General features: G+C 43.2%; 1 protein-coding gene across 1 annotated transcript in view; it reads left to right on the top strand.

Moving 5' to 3' along the window:
* The window catches only part of AKAP17A (A-kinase anchoring protein 17A), a 125,765-nt gene that overhangs the window by 26,156 nt on the left and 74,586 nt on the right, over positions 1–25,023 (top strand). The window contains 3 exon segments of the mRNA XM_029603253.1: positions 10,009–10,249; positions 22,454–22,543; positions 22,545–23,222. Coding sequence (XP_029459113.1) covers positions 10,009–10,249; positions 22,454–22,543; positions 22,545–23,222 — 1,009 coding nt within the window.

Here is a 25,023-nt window from a genome sequence, read left to right on the forward strand (position 1 = left end):
TTATTCAAACCATTTTTCTCTATCCTTGACATGGTTGGTTCCTTGGGGGTCGAGACTAGACTTCCAGTACCTCCCAATTTAGGTATTTCAGGTAGTTGCTGAAAAACAGTCTCATCAGCTATCTCTTTTTATCTCTTTCTGACCTCCTTCCAAGGAATCCACACTACTCACAGCTTCCCGGGAAATACCTGGTTTTTCTATGGGTGAAACCCCAACTTTACCAGGTGGTGGAGGTGTTACCAGTGCCCCCGGACTCAAAGATGTTTCTTCGACCATGAAGGCAGGGCCATGCTCCTGGTCCGCACTTACAGCAGTCTCTTCTATGGGGGTTATGAGGGAGGGATTCCATACCACTCTGAGGCGCTCCTCTGACCCAGTTCCAGTGCTGGAATACTAGAGGAAGGCTTTAACTTCCTTTTAGTGTGCGGCATTATATAAATTTAGGAAATAAAGTTAGGCAATTCAACAAAACTGTGCTGAAAGAGAGACATGAAGTGGCTTTGTTGCACCGATATTTGCTTCTCTAAAGGAGGCTACTCAGGGATTAACAAGTTCAAGAAAATATATCCTACCTGAGGGAGTTTCTTCCAGGTAATTCAATTCAGAGTTCAGGCAAAAATTCAGGCAAAGCCGCGCGCCCGGCTTAGGCAGTGAGCTAGCGGCAGCTGTGCGCCACGGGAGGGCCGGTTTTGAAGGTTTCCTTCCGGCCCCTCCCCTTGACATCAGCAGTATGGAGGTCAGCGGGGTCCCGTCAGGACCGGGACCAAGGCCTCACCCCCGGAATGGCTCCGCTGTGGATGCTAAACAGCTTCTCATTTCGCGTCCCGTGATAAGTGGCTTTTGCACTTAAGTGGACTCTGATTGAGGATGTGGTCAGCCCAATTCTGAGAGATGAAGAAGGTAATTAAGAACCTCCTTTGGCGACGAGGAAAAGGGGCAAAAACTGATATCTTGACACCACTTGGTATACCTTCGCCATTTGAAGGAATAATTTCTCTTAATGGAAGGTTTCCTTGCTGCCACAATGATTTGTTGAATGCTTGGCAAGAGAGTTAACTTCTGCAGAGTCTCGCATTCAACACCCAGACTATTTGGTTGAGGGAAGCGTGAAGAGGTTGAAGGAGAGAGGACCCCCTCTTGTGTTAGGAGATCTGGTTCATGACCCAGGGATATGGACTGGTCCTCTGAGTACTGTTTCAATACACAAACCAATGCTGTCTCAGCCACGCTGGGGCTATGTGAATCATTCGTGCTTTGTCCCGAAGGAATTTTTGAACTGTCATGGAGATCAGAGGAATCGGAGGAAAAGCATAGAGTAGGCTAGTTGATTAAAATAGAAGAAAGGCGTCTTGTGACTTAAGACTGCTGGGGCAGATCGAACAAAAGTCCCTCACCTTCTGGTTGTGCTCAGTGGCGAAAAGATCCAAGCATGGCCGATCCCATTAATGGAAGATATTGTTGGCTGTTGATTGATTGAGAGACCACTCGTGAGGTGAAACCCTCTGCTTAGATGATCCGCCAAGGTGTTGCAATCTCTGGCAAATACGTTACCTGAAGAGATGCTGAGTTTTCCACAGCCCATTCCCAGATTCATACTGCCTCTGGCAAAGGAGCCAGGAACCCAATCCACCTTGTTTGTTCACATAGAACATGGCCACCTGATTGTCTGTGTGAATCATTATAGTGTGGCCCTTCAATAGATGAACGAAAGTCCTGAGAGCATATCTCAAGCCTCTTAATTCCAGGAGATTGATTTGGTAGGACTGCTCAGTCGAAGACCATAAATCTTGCGTTTTGTAGTGTAAAAGATGGCCCCCCCCACCAACCCTGAATGTGGAGGCATCTGTAGTGAGAATGAGAATGTGTGTCAGTTCCTGGAGGGGGGATCCCACTGTCAGCACTCCAGGCTGAGCCACCAGTGAATGTCCCTGCACATGGAGTCTGATAGGGTTATCCTCTTTGTCATAGGTTGGAGTTATTGGGACCATTGAGAATTCAGACCCCATTGGAGGTGGGAATGTGAGACTACATGAATGGTCAATGCTAGGTCTTCCAAGAGTACGAGCAACTGGTGCACTGTGAGTTGCGAAGCAATTGTGTACAAAGAGTCTGAATTCTTTCAATTCTGTCTGGTGGGAGGAAGACCCAAGAATGAATGGAGTCTATTTGTGCTCCTGTGAATTGCAGAATCTGTTGGTTTGAGTACAGATTTCTCATAGTTGAGGAATCCTAGAGACTCGAGGCAGGTGATGGTTGTCTCCAGGTGCCTCTTCACTGAAGTTTTGTCTGGGGAGAATATTAACCAATTATCTAGATAGGAAAGAATCTGGATTCCCTGTTGTACGTGAGCAACTGCCACAGCCAAATATTTGGTGAAAATCCTTGGAGCTGAGGAAAGGCCAAAGGAGAGGACCCTGAACTGGTAGTGAGTCGAAGCCACCCAGAAACAGAGATATCGCCAACAGGCGAGGTGTATCGGAATATGCGTGTAAGCATCCTTTAGATCCAGAGAGCACATCATTCTGTTGAATGAACGGCAGAACTAGTTTTATGGAAGTCATCTTGAACTTTTCTGTCCGAATGTGTGTGTGTGTTTTAGGGAGCGTAGGTCCAGACTGGGGCGAAGACCTTCCTATCATTTCGGATTAAGGAAATACAGGGAGTAATAACCAATGTTGAGTTGCTGATTTGGAACCGGCCGGATGGCTTGCTGGCAGAGTAAAGCTTGAACTTCCTGTTGTAACAGAGACAGTTGAGATACACCCTTCAACTGTTTGGTAAGGTGGGACAGGGATGGTGGAATAGTAAAATCTAGGCGATATTTCTCGTTCACTCTCTTCAGGACCCACTGATCTGAAGGCAAAATGAGATATTCTGGCTCCCACTGGCAAGTGGCTGTGCTATCCTCAGACTGAGAGGGTTTTTGGGTTGGTGCTTGAGGGCTTTTGCTATTTCCTGTCTCTTTGATGTGGTCTCCTCTGAGATGATTAAGGCTGCGTATGAGGTTGCTGGAACTGTTGATAAGGCTGTGGTCTGAAGGGCTGAAATGGCCTGAAGGGCCTTCTCTGATAGTAAGAGGAATCACAATAAGGATGGTAAAACCTTCTAGATATGGATTGAGAGTCTAGCATTGATGACAGGGATTGAACTGCAACGTTTTCCTCTTTAATCTGGAACTGAGTGTTTGTATTTAAAAAACAAAAAAAAACACAAACCCCCCCCCCCCCCCAAAAAAAAAAAGTAGCTAGAAGCTAGAAATAAGCTAGGAGCAGTGTATACCTAAGTAAAAAAGTTGAATAGTTCAGCTCAGTTACTCACCTTGGAAAGGTGTTGAGGTAGTGTGATTGGGTTTGAATAGGGACCAACATTTGTTAATCAAGAGAGCAGTGAGTCACTCAGGAAAACTAACTGAAGTGTAAATCTCTAAAGGAACTGTTTTGTACTAATTTACCTTAGAAGCACATTGTAAATTAGAAGGGAAGAGCTCAGTAACCCACATTCCAGTGGGAACACTGAGAGGAGAGGATCACCTTGCTGGTGGCTGAAAGGAATCAGTAAGTTTTTGCTTGGGACATTGTCTTTTTTAAAAGTATTGGGGCAAAGTTAACTATCTGGGAATATTAGTTAGTGTGTTTGTGTGTTTGTGCCTTTAATAATCAGAAAGGCAGTGAATAAACAAGTTAGACTGTTTGTATTTTTAAATAGTCAGTCAATAAGGTAGCTAGTAAGCAGTAGGTAGTGTGTTTATTTTTAAAAGTCTGCAGAACTGAGTGTTCTGCAGACTTTTAAAGAACTGAGTGTTTGTATTTAATACAAAGTAAGTGTTTGTATTGAAAAAAAAAACAAAAAAAATCCCCCCCCCCCCCAAAAAAAAAAAAGTAGCCAGAAGCTAGAAATAAGCTAGGAGCAGTGTATACCTAAATAAAAAAGTTGAATAGTTCAGCTCAGTTACTCACCTTGGAAAGGTGTTGAGGTAGTGTGATTGGGTTTGAATAGAGACCAACATTTGTTAATCAAGAGAGCAGTGATTCGCTCTGGCTGACTAACTGAAGTTAGACTGTTTGTAGATAGCTGGGTGGCTGGTGGGCGTGAGGATCGCCTGGTAACATGCCTACCTGGTGCGAAGGTGGAGGACCTCACGCGTCACCTAGATAGGATTTTAGACAGTGCTGGGGAGGAGCCGGCTGTCATGGTACATGTGGGCTCCAATGACATAGGAAAATGTGGGAGGGAGGTTCTGGAAGCCAAATTTAGGCTCTTAAGAAGAAAGCTTAAATCCAGAACTTCCAGGGTAGCATTCTCTGAAATGCTCCCTGTTCCATGCGCAGGTCACCAGAGGCAGGCAGAGCTCCGGAGTCTCAATGCGTGAATGAGACTATGGTGCAAGGAAGAGGGATTCAGTTTTGTTAGGAACTGGGGAACATTTGGGGAAGGGGACGTCTCTTCCGAAGGGATGGACTCCACCTTAACCAGGGTGGAACCAGACTGCTGGCGCTAACCTTTAAAAAGGAGTTAGAGCAGCTTTTAAACTAGAACAAAGGGGAAAGCAGACAGTCGCTCAGCAGCGCATGGTTCGGAGAGAGAGGTATCTTCAAAGGATACTAATGATGCATTAGAATTGGGGCATCCCAACAGTGAGGTTCCAATAATTAGAAAAATAGTCCAAGTGCCTGTAACTAAAAAACTCACCTGAGCTAAAAAATTCTAACTTATCCCTATCAATTAAAAAGCAGAATGAAAATACAAACAAAAAACAAACTTTAAAATGTTTGTATGCTAATGCCAGAAGTCTAAGAAGTAAGATGGGAAAATTAGAATGTATAGCAGTGAATGATGACATAGACTTAATTGGCATCTCAGAGACATGGTGGAAAGAGGATAACCAATGGGACAGTGCTATACCGGGGTACAAATTATATCGCAATGACAGAGAGGAGCACTCGGGAGGAGGTGTGGCGCTTTATGTCTGGGATGGCATAGAGTCCAACAGGATAAACATCCTGCATGAGACTAAATACAAAGTTGAATCTTTATTTATTATTTATTTTATTATTTAAAAGCTTTTATATACCGATGTTCATGTACTGGTACATATCACGTCGGTTTACATAGAACCAAAGTAGAAGTTACATCGAACAATCGAACATTATCAAACAAGAGGGTACAAATAACAGGTCTAACATCATGAGAAATAACAGCTAATGCTGAGAACTTATAGAGCTGAAGGCGATTTAGGATTAAAATTAACATTATTATTACAAATAATAAATAAACAATAATCAACAATCTTTATGGAATCTTTATGGGTAGAAATCCCTTGTGTGTTGGGGAAGACTATAGTGATAGGGGTAGGGGTTATTCTACCGTCCACCTGGTCAAGATGGTGAGACAGACAGTGAAATGCTAAGAGAAATTAGGGAAGCTAACCAAATTGGTAGTGCAGTAATAATGGGAGATTTCAATTACCCAGACAAAAGCGTGCATGACACAAACTCTCTTCCACTCAAAATTTCAAACAATTCAGTTTATTTTGATAGAACTTGTTCAATTGTGGCAACTCCAAAAATAGCAACAATGTCTTAAAGTCCCCCGACACGGTCCCGTGTTTTGCGGTTGCTGCATCGGGAGGGACCAGGTAACATTTTCAATCTTTACAAATAATCATTTTCAATCTTTGTAAAGATTGAAAATGTTACCTGGTCCCTCCCGATGCAGCAACCGCGAAACACGGGACCGTGTCGGGGGACTTTAAGACATTGTTGCTATTTTTGGAGTTGCCACAATTGAACAAGTTCTATCAAAATAAACTGAATTGTTTGAAATTTTGAGTGGAAGAGAGTTGTCCTGCACGCTTTTGTCTGAGTACTTGCGGATGTGCAAGGTTTTGCTTCATTGTATTTTCAGATTCAATTACCCCAATATGACTGGGTAAATGTATCATCTGGACACGCTAGAGAGATAACGTTCCTGGATGGAATAAATGATAGCTTTATGGAGCAATTGGTTCAGGAACAGAGGAGAGAGGGAGCAATTTTAGATATAATTCTCAATGGAGCACAGGACTTGGTGAGAGAGGTAATGGTTGTGGGGCCGCTTGGCAATAGTGATCATAATATGATCAAATTTGATTTAATGACTGGAAGAGGAACAGTGTGCAAATCCAAGGCTCTTGTGCTAAACTTTCAAAAGGGAAACTTTGATTAAAATGAGAAAAATTGTTAGAAAAAACTGAAAGGAGCAGCTACAAAAGTAAAAAAATGTCCAAGAGGCATGATCATTGTTAAATACCATTCTAGAGCACAGTCTAGATGTATTCCACACATTAAGAAAGGTGGAAAGAAGGCAAAACGATTACTGGCATGGTTAAAAGGGGAGGTGAAAGAAGCTATTTTAGCCAAAAGATCTTCATTCAAAACTGGAAGAAGGATCCAACAGAAGAAAATAGGATAAAGCATAAACGTTGGCAAGTTAAATGTAAGACATTGATAAGACAGGTTAAGAGAGAATTTGAAAAGAAGTTGGCTGTAGAAGCAAAAACTCACAGTAAAAACTTTTTAAAATCTATCCGAAGCAGAAAGCCTGTAAGGGAGTCAGTTGGACCGTTAGATGATCGCGGTGTTAAAGGGGCACTTAGAGAAGATAAGGCCGTCGTGGAAAGATTAAATGATTTCTTTGCTTCGGTGTTTACTGAAGAGGATGTTGGGGAGGTACCCGTAATGGAGAAGGTTTTCATGGGTAATGATTCAGATGGACTGAATCAAATCACGGTGAACCTAGAAGATGTTGTAGGCCGGATTGACAAACTGAAGAGTAGTAAATCACCTGGACCGGATGGTATACACCCCAGAGTTCTGAAGGAACTAAAAAATGAAATTTCAGACCTATTAGTAAAAATTTGTAACCTATCATTAAAATCATCCATTGTACCTGAAGACTGGAGGATAGCAAATGTAAGCCCAATATTTAAAAAGGGCTCCAGGGGCGATCCGGGAAACTACAGACCGGTTAGCCTGACTTCAGTGCCAGGAAAAATATTGGAAGTGTTCTAAACATCAAAATCACAGAACATATAGAAAGACATGGTTTAATGGAACAAAGTCAGCATGGCTTTACCCAGGGCAAATCTTGCCTCACAAATCTGCTTCACTTTTTTGAAGGAGTTAATAAACACGTGGATAAAGTGAACCGGTAGATGTAGTATACTTGGATTTTCAGAAGGCATTTGACAAAGCTCCTCATGAGAGGCTTCTAGGAAAAGTAAAACGTCATTGGATAGGCGGCGATGTCCTTTCGTGGATTGCAAACTGGCTAAAAGACAGGAAACAGGCGGTATGATTAAATGGACAATTTTCTCAGTGGAAGAGAGTGGACAGTGGAGTGCCTCAGGGATCTGTATTGGGTCCCTTACTTTTCAATATATTTATAAATGATCTGGAAAGAAATACGAGTGAGGTAATCAAATTTGCAGATGATACAAAATTGTTCAGAGTAGTTAAATCACAAGCAGATTGTGATAAATTGCAGGAAGACCTTGTGAGACTGGAAAATTGGGCATCCAAATGGCAGATGAAATTTAATGTGGATAAGTGCAAGGTGATGCATATAGGGAAAAATAACCCATGCTATAATTGCACAATTTTGGGTTCCATATTAGGTGCTACAACCCAAGAAAGAGATCTAAGCGTCATAGTGGATAACACATTGAAATTGTCGGTTCAGTGTTCTGCGGCAGTCAAAAAAGCAAACAGAATGTTGGGAATTATTAGAAAAGGAATGGTGAATAAAACGGAAGATGTCATAATGCCTCTGTATCGCTCCATGGTGAAGACCGCACCTTGAATACTGTGTACAATTCTGGTCGCCACATCTCAAAAAAGATATAATTGCGATGGAGAAGGTACAGAGAAGGGCTACCAAAATGATAAGGGGAATGGAACAGCTCCCCTATGAGGAAAGACTAAAGAGGTTAGGACTTTTCAGCTTGGAGAAGAGACGGCTGAGGGGTGGATATGATAGAGATGTTTAAAATTATGAGAGGTCTAGAATGGGTAGATGTGGATCGGTTATTTACTCTTTCGGATAGTAGAAAGACTAGGGGGCACTCCATGGAGTTAGCAGGGGGCACATTTAAAACTAATCGGAGAAAGCTCTTTTTTACTCAACGCACAATTAAACTCTGGAATTTGTTGCCAGAGGATGTGGTTAGTGCAGTTAGTATAGCGGTGTTTAAAAAAGGATTGGAGAAGTTCTTGGAGGAGAAGTCCATTACCTGCTATTAAGTTCACTTAGAGAATAGCCACTGCCATTAGCAATGGTAACATGGAATAGACTTAGTTTTTGGGTACTTGCCAGGTTCTTATGGCCTGGATTGGCCACTGTTGGAAACAGGATGCTGGGCTTGATGGACCCTTGGTCTGACACAGTATGGCATTTTCTTATGTTCAGCCGGTCGCCAAAGAGGTTTTCTTCCAAGTGGGATAAGTTTGCTAGCTTATCATGGACGTCTTCTCAAATAGAGCTAGAATGGAGCCATACTAACCGCCTGGCTGCAATTGTCATAACAGAAGTCCGGGAGGAGGTCTCGAAAGATTCATAAATCGTTCTCAGCAGGTGTCTCAGTCCCTCTTCCATGTCGAAAAAAGGTTGAGGGGTTATTGGCTGACCAGTCTCGGAATACAGGAATGGTTTTTTAGAGATTGAAGGCATTCATATAAATATTGAACCATATAAAATTGATGCTGTTGTATTCTGGATGTCAATGTTTCACTCTGAAAGATCTTTTTCACCACATCATCCAGAAGTTTATGCTCCCTTAATGGAAGAGTCTACCTGTATAAATTGGATTTTTTAGCACACGTTATTGCAGATTCTACAACCTCAGAAGCATGTGGGACAATCCCATAGGTTGCAGACTTCTGTAATCTGAATATTAGGTCTAATTTCCTGGAAACAGGAAGATTGGAATGCAGTGATTCCCACATTTTCAACAGCATTTTGTCGAACCTTGTGAGAAAGTAGAGCCGAAGGTTCAGCTGGCACTTCCAAGATCTTGAGGATCCCAAATTCCTCCTCTCGAGTGTCCGGCAGCTTTTGGATGTCCACCCCCAGCACCTGATCCTAGTTTTTCAACGAACCTGGAATAGGTGAGATCTTCTGGAGGCGAGGAATGATTAGGGGGTTCCTCCAATGGGTCAGAACAAATGCCTGTTGAACTGGAAGGTGGCGTATCTGGTGGAGAATCTTGTGCAACTGATTGAAGAGAAAATTGAGGTTCAGCTTGCTTATTTGGAGAACATAAGAACATGCCATACTGGGTCAGACCAAGGGTCCATCAAGCCCAGCATCCGGTTTCCAACAGAGGCCAAACCAGGCCACAAGAACCTGGCAATTACCCAAACACTAAGCAGATACCATGCTACTGATGCCAGTAATAGCAGAGGCTATTCCCTAAGTCAACTTGATTAATAGCAGTTAATGGACTTCTCCTCCAAGAACTTATCCAAACCTTTTTTTAAACCCAGCTGCACTAACCACATCCCCTGGCAACAAATTCCAGAGTTTAATTGTGCATTGAGTGAAAAAGAACTTTCTCCGGGGTGTATATATGCTGTGATTTCAGCTTTGCTCCGTCTCCATCTCCTTGTAGAGGTGCATAACCCTCTGGTTCTGGATTAATCCGTCTATCCTAAAGAAAAGGAAATTATCAGGTAAGTATTCATTTCTCATGTTTTATTTTAACAATTTTTCTTGAGTGCATTTAAGATTTAGTATGTCAAACAAGATGTCAAATTACATAAAAACATATTTTCCAGTGTTAACAATGTCAATTGGTCATGTTTCACCCTTAGTAAATAATTTTCTATTGTAAACCTCATGTTCAGTTTCTTTGTGTAATGTAATTGCTGATTTTGATCAGAAAATTCCCATTATTTTGTATTCAGATATCTTGATCTTAGATTTTGTTAGTTTTTTTGTTAACCATGCACAAAATCTAAATTTGTGTGCTAGGAAACAAAAAGAGTTAGCAGAACTGGAAAAACAAAGGAAAAGAGAACAGAAATTACGCAGGAAAGAGCAGAAGCAGAAGGAACGTGAAGCTCGGCGAAACCAGAGGAGACTTGAAAAATTACAAGCAGAAGAACAGAAAAGGTTGGAAGAAAAGATTAAATTTGAAGAGAGAAAGCTTTTATTGGCTCAGAGGAACCTGGAGTCCATTAAATTAATTGCAGAACTGCTAAGCAGGGCTAAGGTAATTGCAATTTGCTTTTAATCTGTTAAGAATCTGAATGTACACATGTTGGTCTAAATCAGAAAGAGTTAATTCTGATGAAAGATTTTCATACTAGATTTTAAGATTTGTTTGATGGAGAGAATGTAGTATTTGTGGTAGTTTTTTCTTTCTTGCATTTTCCACATTTTGAGCTCCATCAGTAGCTTGTCCAGGGACCCCCTTAAAGGCATGGAATAAGAACTGATATCTCCTCTGCCTGTGATAGTAATGCTTGAAGACCTTGTCCAGGGATTTTCCATCAATAAGCAGGCTGAATTAGCCATAACATGTGGATGACATCATCTGGTGGTACCGAATGAATGTCTCTCCTAGCTAGTAGGGCTTTTAGCTCTACTGAGCATGTGTGGGAATTCCCATGTAGGCATTGCCTTGAGCCTCATCAAGTCACTTTTTATCTGAACACATCATGGACATGTACATGTCATTTTTCTCAAAATTCTTCAACTTTTTTCTTATTTCTCTTTAATTTATTTTTTCAGTTGCCTCGCTGCCCCTGCAGCACTCACAATAGTGCTTCCTACTGCCTATTGGTTTACCCCCCGCCCAGTTACATTCTCCTTGTTGAAATGTATTTTCCAAGCTTTCAGTTATTATGTGAACCGGTATGATGTCCCCACTAATACCGGTATATAAAAGTTTCTAAATAAATAAATAAATAGTACTTTTCAGTGCTAGTATAAATAAATAAATATATATATTTATTTGCATAAAATTTTGCCAGAAGAAAAAGTGGACAGCTTTAAGAGCTGCTTTTGTGGTAAGGCGATGTCCTTCACAGATGGGCAATTTTGTGTAACCTTTTCTCACAGTAGTCTACTGGCCATGGTGGAGACCAGATTGTTTACTCAGTAATCGATCTGCTGCAACCCTTAGCTTGGGACTCTGTCATGACTGATTATGCCTGCTTATTGACAGAAAAAGCAAGTTTCCTTATCATAAATAGTGTTTTCTGTAGATAACAAGATGAATTAGCCATGCTAAATACCCATCTACCTCCCTGTAGAGTCAACTACCTAGCTAGGATTAGGTCTGATTTTAACTGAGGAGGCTCATGAGGCAAGCCTATGCAGGAATTCCTACACATGTTTAGCAGAGCCAAAAGCTTTACTAGAGATGAGCCTAATCAGTGCTGCCAGAATACGTTCATCCTGCTATGTATAGCAAATACTTTTATGGTAAGCCAACTTGCTTTTTCCTCTTCTGTCTTTACTAATTCCAAAGCAGGAACAATTGAAACTTGGCTTTCATGAGCCATTAAAACCATATGGTTCAGTCCTTTGTAATGTGCCTTGGAAAAAGTGACTTTTTTTATTCAGAAAAAAAAAGGGGTGAGGGGAACTGTCATCTGCACAGCATAGTACTTTATTTTTTAGAAAAATAAATTACTTTATAAAGCTAAACAAGGAGTTATAAGAATGTAAGACTTGCCATACTGGATCGGGTCCATCAAACCCAGTATCCTATTTCTAACAGTGGCCAATCCAGATCATAAGTACCTGGCAGGATCCCAAGGGGCAGACAGATTCCAAGCTGCTTCTCCCATGAATAAGCAGTGGATATCTGCAACTCTACCTTAATGGTTTATGGACTTCTCCAGGAATTTATCCAAAACATTTTTAAATGAATCTACACTAGTAGCTTTTACCACATCCCCTGGCAATGAATTCCAGAGCTTAATTATGTATTGAGTAAAAAAAATATTTTCTCTTATTAGTTTTAAATGTATTACTTAGTAACTTCATTGTGTGTCGCCTAGTCTTTGTATTTTTGAAAGAGTAAACAACTGATTAATGTTTACTTGTCTCATTCCACTCATTATTTTATAAACCTCTATCATATTTCCCCTCAGCTGTCTCTTCTCTAAGCTGAAGAGTCCTAACTTCTAGCCTTTTCTCATAGGGAAATCATTCCATCCCCTTTATCATTTTGGTCACCCTTCTCTGTACCTTTTCTAATTCTGTGATTTTTTTTTTTGAGATGTGGTGGTCAGAACTGCAAACAATACTCAAGATGAAGTCACACTATGGAGCGATACAGAGGCATTATGATATTTTCTGTTTTATTCTCTCATTTCTTTCTTACTAATCCTTAGACCTTTATATTTTTTTTGGCTGCTGCAGCACATTGAGCAGAAGTTTTTAAAGTAGATCCTTTTCCTGAATGGTAACTCCTAATGTGGATCCTTGCATGGTGTACCTATAATTTGGGTTTCCTAGCGTGTAGCCAGATCGACTCAGGACCAATGGGTTATATGCTCTCCTGCTACCGGATGGAGACAGTCAGGTTTCAAAGCTGACATCACCCTAAATACACCCCTGCAGAGACCTCAGCCCTTCAGTATCTCTGTCTCCTAGCAGATGTGGACATGCTTTCCCTACTGGGATCACTGTACCCTTTAGAAGAAGAAATTCTACTTTTAAATTGGAGAAAGATTTGAGTCCTGCTCCCCTACAGTGATACCTAAAGGTCCCTCCCCCAGCTGAGAATTCCTGAGGTGATTTTTGAGATCCCACAGAGGTATGCCTTGGACTGGTAACCCGTTCCCGGCATGGACTTTGTTACTGAAGCAGCTGAAAGGCAGCGGGTACAGGAAGCAGAGCATGGTGGTGATGGCCAAATCCCACTTCCCCCACAGCTGAGACCGTCTCTGTACTCAGCCAATAAGCACTGAGCCCAGGTAAGTTTAAAAAAAAAAAAAATAGAGAGGATTTCTCCCAATTCAGAGATGTTGGAGGGGTTTCGGTAAGATTTCCTCCGGTCTCCCTGCTCAAAGTGTCGTACTGATGTTGTTCCTGATCCCATTGGGGTAAAGGGAAGCGGGCTTCCGAGCGGGTGGAGTGGCCACCGGTGGGCTAGGCTCCGCTTTAGGCATACCACGTGGTAGGCCATGGCGGTGCCATCTTGCATGTTTTTTATGCGTCTTCCATTGCCCACCATAGAGCATCGGTACGCGTGGTGTGTGCCGGCTCTGTGCACGAGCTGTGCGCATAACGTCGCGCACAACGCAAAGTTTAGGTAAAGCTGGGCGCACGGGCTGTATGTGTGCACAAATTTTTTAAGCGCGGGCCGGCTGAACACGCAGCTACCGTCCCTAATAGCTCTGGCAGCTAAGAAGCATAAGCGCTATTCTCTCTGCACTGCTTGTCATATTAGGGCTACGTAGTCTGACCTGGATTCTTACTTATGTCAGCACTGTGAGGAGGCCCAGGGAGAATTGGCCTCCCCAGACTTTACTAAGCCTGGCTCCTCCCAATTAGAGGATGGATCGGCCACAACCTTAACCGGAAGTACCCCGGATCTGAGTAATCCCAGGGCTCTGTCTTCCATAGGAGAGGGAAATCCAACGGCACCTACCTCAGTACTTCCTGGGCTAGGCATGGACCCAGCTGCCTTTTCTTGGGTGGAATTTTTCAAGGCCTTCAAGCCTTTGTGCAGGTGCAGTCTGCTTCACTTGCCCCTGTCCGGATAGAGCCCCAGCCGGTAAGGCCTCCCTCTCCCAGCCCTATCAGCAGGCCTCGAGACATGCCTGGCCTCACCAAGGGTATCCCTGGCAGGGACCCAGACCCCATGGAAGGGATCCAGATTCCTTGGAAGATGGGGAAATCCCACTAGATTTAGAACCATATCGGACTGTTGTGTTTTTTCCATAGAGGAGAATTGCCGGCCTCGGTTTCTCAGATGCTGGGAGTTCCTGGGGCAGACTCTATGACTGCACCAAAGAAGAATCCCTATCTGGTTTCTCTATGGAAAGCCTCTTGCTATTTTCCAGTGCTGGAAGCCATCCAGGAGTTGATTGACCTGGAATGGGACACTCCTGAAATGAGTTTTAAAGGTGGATGAGCACTAGACACTCTATACCCACTGGATCCAGCGACAAGAGAACATCTACATTTCCCTAAAGTGGATGCGCTGGTCTGCACTGTTTTGAAGCGACCAACTATCCCAGTGGAGGGAGGAGTGGCCTTGATGGATGCGCGCGATAGGTGGATGGAGTCCATCCTTAAGCCTTTGACGCAGTAACAATGACCTTACAGATTGCTTCTTGTTGTGTACTAGCAGCTCGTCGTGCCTTCTCCACTCTCGGGAGATGGATGACTCGGGGGCGAATTCCAGAGAAGTATGGAACCCGTCACTGCCTTTTTAGCTGACATGGGCTCAAAACCTAGTCTGTACCTCAGCCAGAGGAGTGACCTCAGTGGGTAGTGACTGCAAAATTGGTCAGCAGACGCAACCTCTAAGGCAACTTTACAAAGATGCCCTGTAAGGGATTACTCCTCTTTGGAGTGAATTGGAAAAAGCTGGCCAGTAAATGGGGTGAATCTCCAGTGTCCAGGCTACCAGAAGATAGAGAAGGCAATTACAGTGCCCTTGCCCATGAGGGGTCAATCCAGGGGCTCCCAATGCTTTTGGCCCTAGAGTAACTCAACATTTCAGAAGTCTCTGTCCTTTTAGGGCGGTCTCAGTCCTTTCGGAGTCGTCAGCCCAAGAGAGGGACAGGTTCAGGCTCAGGTTTGTCCTGAACCCCCCAATGAGGTTTTGCCGACCCACCCTCGGAACGACTGTCCCCTCTTCTACCAGCGGTGGGTATGGGATGTCATACGAGAAGGGATATATGCTGGAATTTCATAGCACTCCTTGGGACATGTTCAAAATGTCTCCTTGCCTCTCCCAGCACAAGAAGCAGGCAGTGGAGTCTACCTTGGTAAGGCTCCTCAGATTGAGGGCTATAATTCCAGTACCTGTGCACCAGGAAAATATGGGGTGTTATTCCATCTATTTTATTGTACCCAAGAAGAAGGGTTCCTTTCGTCCCATTCTGGACCTCAAGAATGTCAACAGACATCTACGAGTAATTAATTTCCACAAGGAAAGTCTGCACTCTGTGATAATGGCCGTACAACTGGGGGGAGTTCTTAACCTCCCTGGACCTTTCTGAGGCCTACCTTCATATTCCAATCTGGCAAGAACATCAATATTTCCTATGCTTTGTGGTATTGGGCCTTCATTATCAGTTCAGGGCACTGCCCTTTGGCCTGGCCACTGCCCCCAGAACATTTTCCAAGATTATGGTGTTTGTAATGGCTGCACTGAGAAAAGAGGGAATCCTGGTGCACCCGTTCTTGGACGACTGGATGATCCAGGCAAAGTCAGTGGAAAAAAATCTCTGGGTGACCAGCAGGGTGACCTCCCTGCTTCAGAAACTCAGTTGGGTCATAAACATGGACAAAAGCAGTCTCAAACCCTCCCTGTCCTTGGAATATCTGGCAGTCCGGTTTGACACCAAGCAGGGCAAGGTCTTTCTCCTGTCCACACAGATAAGGAAGTTGATGTCCCAAGTGCGTCTGTTGACGAACACAATATGCCTGATGGTGTGGAACTATCTTCAGAACCTCTGTTTGATGGCATCAACCCTGGAGGTAGTACTGTGGGCAAGAGTACACATGCGACCACTTCAATGTTCCTTGCTGTCATGTTGTAAACCGCTGTCCCAAGGCAAACTGGCTGGTCCTCATTACAGACGCGAGCCTCCAGGGCTGGGGAGCTCGCTGTCGGGAATGGATGGCCCAGGGATGTTGGGCTGAGGAAGAGGCACTCTGAAACATAAACTGCCTGGAAGCCCGGGCAGTCAGATTGGCGCATCTACAATTCAGCCACATACTCCAGGGGCAAGCGGTCCATGTAATGTCGGACGTCACAACAACGATAGCCTACATCAACAGCCAGGGGGGAACCTAGAGCCTACAAGTGTCAATGGAGATAGATCTCCTTATGGAATGGGCAAAAACACATCTATATATGATCTTGGCCCCTCACATCACAGGAAAAGACAGCAACAGAGCAGACTTTCTAAGCAGGGAGAGTCTGGATCCAGGAGAATGGGCGTTGTCAACCAAAGCTTTTCAGCTGGTGGTAGATCACTGGGACCTCCTGTCCATCGACTTGCTGGCCACATCTCACAATACGAAGGTTCTCTGATTCTTCAGTCGCAGAAGAGATCAGTGATCCCTGGGGATGGACTCTCTCGTTCAGACCTGGCTGGAAGCGGACTTGCTATACGCCTTCTGTCTGTGGCCTCTGCTGGGCAGGGTCTTTGCAGAATCGAGCTCCACAGGGAATTAATCTTACTAGTAGCTCCAGATTGGCCCAGGTGTCCGTGGTATGCAGACATGGAGAGACTTCCAGTGGAGACAACCCCCCCCCCCCCCCCCCCCCGAGCCTCCCACCGCACAGTGACCACTTTCAGGCAGGACTGGGTCCTTCACGAGGATCCGTCTCGATTCCGTCTTATGATTTGGCCCTTGAGAGGGCTCGCCTGATGAAGCGTGGATATTCGGCGGCAGTAATTGCCACGTTACTCCGCGTGTGGAAGTTCTCTATGTCCTTAGCATATGTGCGGGGTCTGGAGAATATTTAAGGCCTGGTGCAAGGAAGACTGGTGTTTTGTCCTCGGATGGTCAAAATACCACTAATTATGGAATTTTTTTTACAGGATGGCTTGAATAAAGGTTTGACCCTTAACTCCTTGAAGGTCCAAGTAGTGGCACACTCCTATTTCAGGGATGAGGTGAATGGAACCCGCTTGTCAGCTCATCCAGACATGACCCTACGGTCGCCAGTTCCTTTGTGGAATCTTAATCTAGTATTGGGGTTTTGGTCCGGGCCCTCCTTTCGGCCACTGCACAGTCTTTCCTTGTGCTTATTAACCCTGAAAACAGTGTTCCTGTTGGCTATATGCTTGACATGTCGCATCTCTGAACTGCAGGCATGTTGAGTCTGGGACCCTTTCCTCTGGATGACTCCAGGAGCGTTACACCTTTGTACTGTTTCATCCTTCTTGCCAAGGTAGTTTTGGAATTTCATTTGAATCAGTCCATTCATCGCCATCCCTAGAAAGGCACAAGGACGCGGAAGAATACTGCCATTTAAATGTCTGTAGGCTTTTGGTGCAGTACTCTGGAAGTTCAGAACCGGCTCGCAAGACAGAACGCTTGTTTGTTCTTCACGGTGGAAGAAAGTAGGGCAAACCAGTTTCGCAGGCTACCGTAGCTTGCTGGATCAAGGAGGTGGTCACAGGAGCCTATGTGGAGGCAGGAAAGCCATTACCCTTTCAGGTGAAAGCGCATTCCATTAGGGCTCGGGCAAGTCTTCTGGGCGGAAGCTAGACTGCGTCTCCCGTCGACATCTACAGAGAGGCGACGTGGTCCTCTTTACATACCTTCTCTCCATCACCTGATGTTCAGGCCCAAGAGGACATAGCCTTTGCAAGCACTGTGTTAACTGGACTGCAGGCAGCCTTCCACCCCGATCGGGAGTAGCTTTTGTACATCCTATTAGTCCTGAGTCCATCTGACTACACTCTAGGAAATGGAAAAATTACTTACCTGATAATTTCGTTTTCCTTAGTGGAGACAGATGGACTCAGCATTCTGCCCATGGCTGCCCAAGAATGGTGCAGAGGAATCGCTCGTGAAATGAATATCAATGCCAAGAGATTTACGGATAAGCCATTACCTAATCCCTAGATCAGGGCATCTATAATCTTGCTGGGATTCAGCATTTGTTTGGTTGAGTACAGTTACAATTATCCGTTTTTTCAGTCGAGTTGGTTTTAATCAAGTTTTAATCAAGTTTTTTTCAACAGTATGTCAACAATGGCTTTTGAAGAGAATACTGCAGGGGTGTATCTAGGGTAGCGTCAACTTTGAAACCTGACTCCGCCTCCAACTGCTAGCATGGGAGCATATAATCCATTGGTCCTGAAGCCATCTGTCTACACTAAGGAAAACGAAATTATCAGGTAAGTAATTTCTCTATTATTCTTCCCTAAGTACATCATTTTGTACTTGTTCACATTCTATTTCATTTGCCATTTGCATGCCCAGTCTCCCAGTTTTTCAAGGTCTATTGCAATTTCTCACAATTCTCTTGGGATTTAACAATTTTGAATAATTTTGTGTCATCGGCAAATTTTATCACCTCACTTGTTCCCATTTCCAGGTCATTTATAAATATATTAAAAAGCAGTGATCTCAGAACAGATCCCTGGGGCACTCCACTATTCACCTTGCTCCAGTGGGAAAATTTGCCATTTAGCCTACTCTGTTTTCTGTCTCTTACCCAGTTTGCAGTCCACCATAGGACACTGCCCCCTATCCCATGACATTTTCATTCCTAAGAGGTCTCTCATGAGAGACTTTGTCAAATGCTTTCTGGAAATCCAGATACACTATATCAACTGGTTCACCTTATCCACATGTTTATTTATGCCCTGAAAAATAATATAGCAAATTTCTGAGGCAAGACTTCCCTTGGCTAAATCCATGTTGGCTTTGTCCCATTAAATTATGCCTATCTATAGGTTCAGCAATTTTTTTTCTTTGATAGTTTCTACCATTTAGTCTGGCACAGATATCAGGCTCGCAGTCTGTAGTTCCTGGATCACTCCTTGATCTCTTTTAAAAATTGCTGTTACATTGGCAACCCTGCAATCTTCAGGTGCCATAGATTATGTTAATGATAGTTACAATTTTCCAGTAGTAGGTCTGCAATTTTATTTCTCATTTCTTTCAGCTCTCTGGGATGTATACCATCTGATCCAGGTGATTAGCTACTCTTTAGTTTTCAATTTGCCCTAATACAACTTTGAGGTTCACTGAGATTTGTTTCATTTCCTCTGAATCGTCACCTTTGAATATAATTTTTTGGCATTTTTATCTCTCATATATTTCTCGGTGAATGCCGGTGCAAAGAATTCATTTAGTCTCTCTGCTATGGCTTTGTCATCTCTAAGTACCCCTTGATCATCTAATGGTCCAACTGATTCCATCACAGGCTTTTTACCTCAAATATGCCTGAAGAAGCTTTTATTAGTTTGTTTCCACAGTAAGCTTCTTTTCAAATTCTCTTTGCCTTCCTTATCAATGCTTTGCATCTACATGCCAGTGCTTATGCCGGTTGTGTTTTCTTCATTCAGATCTCTTTTCCATTTCTTGAAAGATGTTCATTTAGATATTATAGCCTCTCTCACCTCTTCTTTTAACCATGCCAGTAGTTGTTTAGCCTTCCTTCCACCTTTTCTAATGTGTGGAATACATCTGATCTGGGGTTCCAAGATGGTATTTTTAAACACATCCATGCCTGAGCTAACCTTTGCATGTTTCAATTTTTCCTAACCATTTTCCCTCATTTTATCAGTCACTTTTTTGAAAGTTTAATGCTGTTGTAGATTTCATTAGTGCCCTCCCTCTGGTTATTAAGTCAAATTTGATCATATTGTGATCAATATTGTCAAGTGGCTCCAGCACTCTTACCTCTTGCACCAAATCCTGTGTCCAGTAAGGACGAGGTCTAAAATAGTTTCCCCTCTTCTTGGTTCTTGTACCAGTTGCTCCATGAAACAGTCATTTGTTTTGTCTAAGAACTTTCTCTCTCTAGAATGTCCTGATGTGACATTCACTCAGTCAATATTGGGATAATCGAAATCACTCATTATTATTGTGCTGCTGATTTTTGTTAGCTTCCCAAATTTTTTTTTATTTTTTTTTTGCATTTCATTGTCTGTTCATTCTGGCTAGGTGGACACTATTTTATTCCCCTTCTCATGTTAATTTTTATCAATGAAGATTCAACATTGCATTTTGTTTCCTCAGAATTTATATCCTGTTTAACTTGGTGCCCTCTTTCACATATAGTGCCACCACCCCACCAATATAATCCTCCTATCATTTCAATATAGTTTATACCCTAGTATCAGTGTCCATTGGTTATCCTCCTTCCACCAGATCTCTGAGATGTCAATTATATCTACCTCTTCATCCAGTGCTCTTCACTCTAGCTGTCCCATCTTATTTTTTTAGACTTCCAACATTTGTATTCACACATTTCAAAGTATGTTTTTGTTTGAATTAACAATCTGCTCATCAGTTGACGGGTATTTGGAATCTTTGTGCTCTTTACTTAGTCCACATGGTCCACTTTGGCATTTATTGCAGCTTCTCTACTGGGGATGCCCTAATTTCCCTGTTCTCTTAGTTTCCTTCAAAGGTACATTATTCCAAACCATGCACTTCTGAACGACTGTCTGCTTTCCCCCATCATCTAGTATAAAAGCTGCGCTGTCTCCTTTTTAAAGGTTAGTGACAGAAGCCTTGTTCCACTCTGGTTAAGGTGGAGCCCATCCTTTTGGAAAAGGCCCTCTTCCCCAAAATGATGCCCAGTTCCTAACCAATCTAAACCCTCTTCCCTGCACTATAGTCTCATCCATGCATTGAGACTCTGGAGCTCTGCCTGCCTCTGGGGCCTGCTTGTGTAACAAGGAGCACTTCTGAGAATACTAGCCTGAAGGTTCTGGATTTCAACTTTCTACCTACAATTCTAAATAAATCTGATCAGTCTAGGGACATCCCCAGATCTCATCACGCAAGATCAAGGCAGGCCTATGGCATCCCAACTTCCAGGCCCTGTCATTTGCAGGCTGGATGTTAAGAGGTTAATCCTGCAGTCGTTGATCTTTCTGAGGATGTGTCTCGGGTCCTGGTGGCTTCTAGAAAGCCTTCCATTTTTGGTGGCAATCACTTTAGTATGCAGGGTCAGCGAGCTCCAGGCTTTAATGACTTGTCCACCTTACACCATTTAATCATGACACAAGACAGAGTAGTCTTGTGTACGCACCCTAAGTTCCTGCCTAAGGTGGTGACGGATTTTCATCTTAACCAGTCAGTCGTCCTGCCAATTTTCTTTCCCAGGCCCCATTTGCACCAAGGTGAACAAACACTGCACAGTTTGGACTCCAAGCAAGCCTTAGCCTTGTATCTGGAGCACACAGAAGCCCATAGACAGTTCACCCAACTTTTTGTTTATTTTGATATGGATAGGTTCGGCATTGCCATTGCCATACAGATACTATCCAGTTGGCGAGCAGATTGCATCTCCTTCTGTTATGCCCAGGTGGAACTGTATCTTGGGGGTCATGTCAAGGCTCATTCTGTCAGAGCCATGGCAGCATTAGTGGCCAACTTGCGAGCAGTTCCCGTGGAAGAGATCCACAAGGCTGAGACATGGAGTTCTCTCAACACATTCACATCACATTACTGTCTGGATAGGGATGGCCGACGCAACAGCAGGTATGGCCAGTCTGTCCTCTGGAACCTGTTTGAGGTGTAGAACCCAACTCTCGCAACCTAGGGCCCATTGTTTGGGTTCAGGCTCTCCCTTATTTTTGGTCCCCTTTTGTGTTGGGGATCAGCCTGTAGCTAGGGATTCACCCATGTGAGGACTACCATCCTGCTTGTCCTTGGAGAAAGCAGAGTTGTTTATCTGTAACAGGTGTTCTCCGAGGATAGCAGATGTTAGTCCTCACAAAACCTGCCCGCCAGTCTGCAGAGTTGGGTTTCTCCTATTTTTTTTATTTTATCCTAATTATATGTTACAAGACTGGAGAGGAACCCTGTGTGGATGTGTAGTAATAGGGCATGCTCAGTGTGCCTAGTCAAAATTTCTAGAAACTTTGACATGTTTTTTCTGCATCGGGCTTTATCTGATGTCACTCATGTGTGAGGACTACCATCCTGCTGTCCTCAGAGAAACACCTGTTACAGGTAAGCAACTCTGCTTTACTTTGTATAAGAGAACCGGGAAAGACTTCTTACAGTAAGTTACATAGTTTGGTTGATAGGTATGTACTCATGAAGTTTAGCACTTGTTAGGTAGTAGTAGTGGTGTTGTGATGATCAAAGAAAGTCCCTGAAAACTCAGCCAATGGTCTAAACCAGTGGTTCTCAACCCTGTCCTGGGGACCCCCCCAGCCAGTCGGGTTTTCAGGATATCCACAATGAATATGCATGAGAGAAAATTTGCTACATGCAAATTTTCTCTCATGCATATTCATTGTGGATATCCTGAAAACCCGACTGGCTGGGGGGGTCCCCAGGACAGGGTTGAGAACCACTGGTCTAAACTAAAGAGCAATTCTTGCTGAATCCAGGAAAGTAATTGGTAAAAACCTTATGGATCAGCACCTTTTTAAATAATATTTCTATTAAAGAGCATGCACTGACCCTGTTTTAGTGGTGGTTAATGCCAATAGAGAAATATCTCAGAGATACAAATGTACTTTACAGGTAAGTTCCTCTCACTCACTCTTCTCCTTTGCATCTGTTTCAGGCAGCAAAACTCTTGGAGTTAGAACAGAAGGCTGCTGAAAGGCTTCGCCTTCAGCAGCTGGAGGCAAGGAGAAAACAGCAAGAAGCTGAACCTCCGACGTGTGGAGGAAGAGAAGCAACGGGCTTTAGAGCTTCAGAGGAAAGAGAGGGAGCTAAGGGAAAAACTGTTAAACAACCTGTTGAATAAGAACTCTGGTATCCTTCCCCAGATCAAAGATGCAACCAAACAGTCTGATTGTGGTCTTTTGAAATCGGATGTGAATGTACCACAGACTCTCTCATCCAGCTGTGTCTCATCTACATCCGTGCAGGCCTTTATGGGTCATGCAGCTCAGGTCTGCGAGATAAATGGTATATCTAATCAGGACACGAAGTCTGATTCCAGAGATTTAAATGGAATCCTTGAACAGGAAGCTTGTGTCAAAGAAGTGAAGAAACTTAGTTACAGTAACAGCTGTCCTGGAGAAAGACAGCCAGCAGCGCTTACCTCTATTCCTGCTAAAAGCCTACACCAAGGAAGTACTTCTAACAGTGACCAGAGTGTATGTGGAAAAGAAATCTGCTCTGAGCTGGTTAAGTGTGATAAAGCAGCTAATAAGAAAGAAAGCCAGGCATGGAAAGATTGTAGTGCTGATGCTGCTGAACAGAAAAGGAAACACAAGAGAGAGCTGAGCAGTGAGGCTGATACTCAAGGAAAGGCAAAAAGACGCCATAAAAAACATTCCAGCAAGGGTCACAGTTCTCAACCGAAAGAGCACGAGTCCCGATCAGCACCAACATAAGAGGACCCCCAGCAATGAGAGTAAAAAAAAGAAAAAGGAAAAAAGTCACACATCCAAGAAAAGGAGTCGCCGGAGGAGATCTTTAAGTAAGGAAAGAAGTTCCTGGAGCAGGTAATGAAGGACTATGGATGTGAAATTTTAGAGGAATTCTATTCATATAAAGACTTGTCAGAGAATTCATTGTTAGCTAGGAATCTACTTATTGTTAACTTGATGCAGATAATGTGAATTCTTTAATCTATTTGCTGTTTCCTCTTACCTTTCTGTGCTGTCAGAATAATGCACATTTAAAGGATTGAGCTAGGTTGCTGCAGAGTTGGTTTCAATATTGAATAGCTTTTCAAATCTCTAGCTTGCAGTTTTGGATTACTGTTTTGGCTTTCCTATGGAAAATCACAGCATTGAATAGCCCTTGGAAGTCCCCATTGGAATAACCCTTGGAAATGATCCAAATGGGGAGTGAACTCTGAGTATATTTTCAGAAACCCACAGATTCATTAATTTTAGTTGAGAAATGCAAATTCAACCACCACCCTCATCCCCTCCACCCCCCCCCCCCCCCCCCCCCCCCCCAAATCTTAAATGAACGGTATATCATAAGGACATAGTCAAACATTTAAAAAAATTAATACAGCTCTTTTTATCGGGCATGGTAGGGTTAGAGCTGTCATGCTTCTTTCTCTCTTTCTACTCTGTGTATTTGTAGCATTCTTAAGCCCAGGTTTTTTTGTTTTGTTTTGTTTTTTTACAGCCAGAGTTCAGGGAGCATTTTGAAAGAGTTCTGCTGGCACTGCCCTAGAGCAACTGTTTCCTTCTGGCATCACTCAGCTCTTGGTGGTTTGTGCTTTGTGATACCGGAACTCCTGCCCTGTTCTCACAGTCTCGCAGGAGTTTGGGCACAGGGTAACTCGAACTCGCCGAGAAAGAAAGAACCTATCTTAAATGGAAAAGGCTATTGTTGGGTTGGTGCTGGCAGCTTGTCTGCCTTTCTCTCTGTGTGCTAAAAGCTCCAAGGAAGAGCTCCACTAGAGTTGGGGTTCACTTCCAATGGGGGCTTCTCCCAATGGTTCCTTGACCAAAAAAAGATTAAAAACCACTGGATTAATGAGTGGAAACTGACAGAATATAGCTACAGAGGAGGATATGGCTAGGGGAGAGAAAATGGGAATGTCACCAGCTGCCATGTTTAAGGTTTATCTTATTGTAAAACATGTTTTTCTTAATTCTAAAGTTATTGGCACAATTACTTAGCTTAGAAGAACATTGAGCTTGTCAAACAAGGTTGCTCAAAAAAGTTGAGGGAGTATGTGACCGTGGTATGTAATTTGAAGCATATGAGCTCCCCATTGAACATCTTTTGTATATGCAGGAGCAGTTTTGCTACACATAGATAACTGAGACACATTTAAAAATAGGAGGAGGGGGCAGTCTTGGTTAGCAAATTAAAAAAACAAAAAAGTTTGTTAGGATCACAGTAACATTTTATATATCTTCTGCATTTTTTGTGATGTTTATTAAAATAGCATTAAGTGTAGAGTGGTTTAGTTGTGCACAAATCAAAACTTAACTCACTCAGCATGGTCTGAAAAGAACCACTTTGAATAGGACTGGCCCATTTATTTCCAGAGAAGGCCTCTAGATTTAGTGAAAGCTTATTGCTTGTTTGCCAGCAGAAAAATGAGAATATATACAACTGTGTGGCAGAAGTTAATGTTGAAATTTTTATTTTTTTTTTTTCATTTTTGGACAGCCTGAATTTTGTATAATGAGAGAAAGGATAGCCAGTCAA

Source organism: Rhinatrema bivittatum, chromosome 5, assembly GCF_901001135.1.
Source record: "Rhinatrema bivittatum chromosome 5, aRhiBiv1.1, whole genome shotgun sequence".
Lineage (NCBI taxonomy): Eukaryota > Metazoa > Chordata > Amphibia > Gymnophiona > Rhinatrematidae > Rhinatrema > Rhinatrema bivittatum.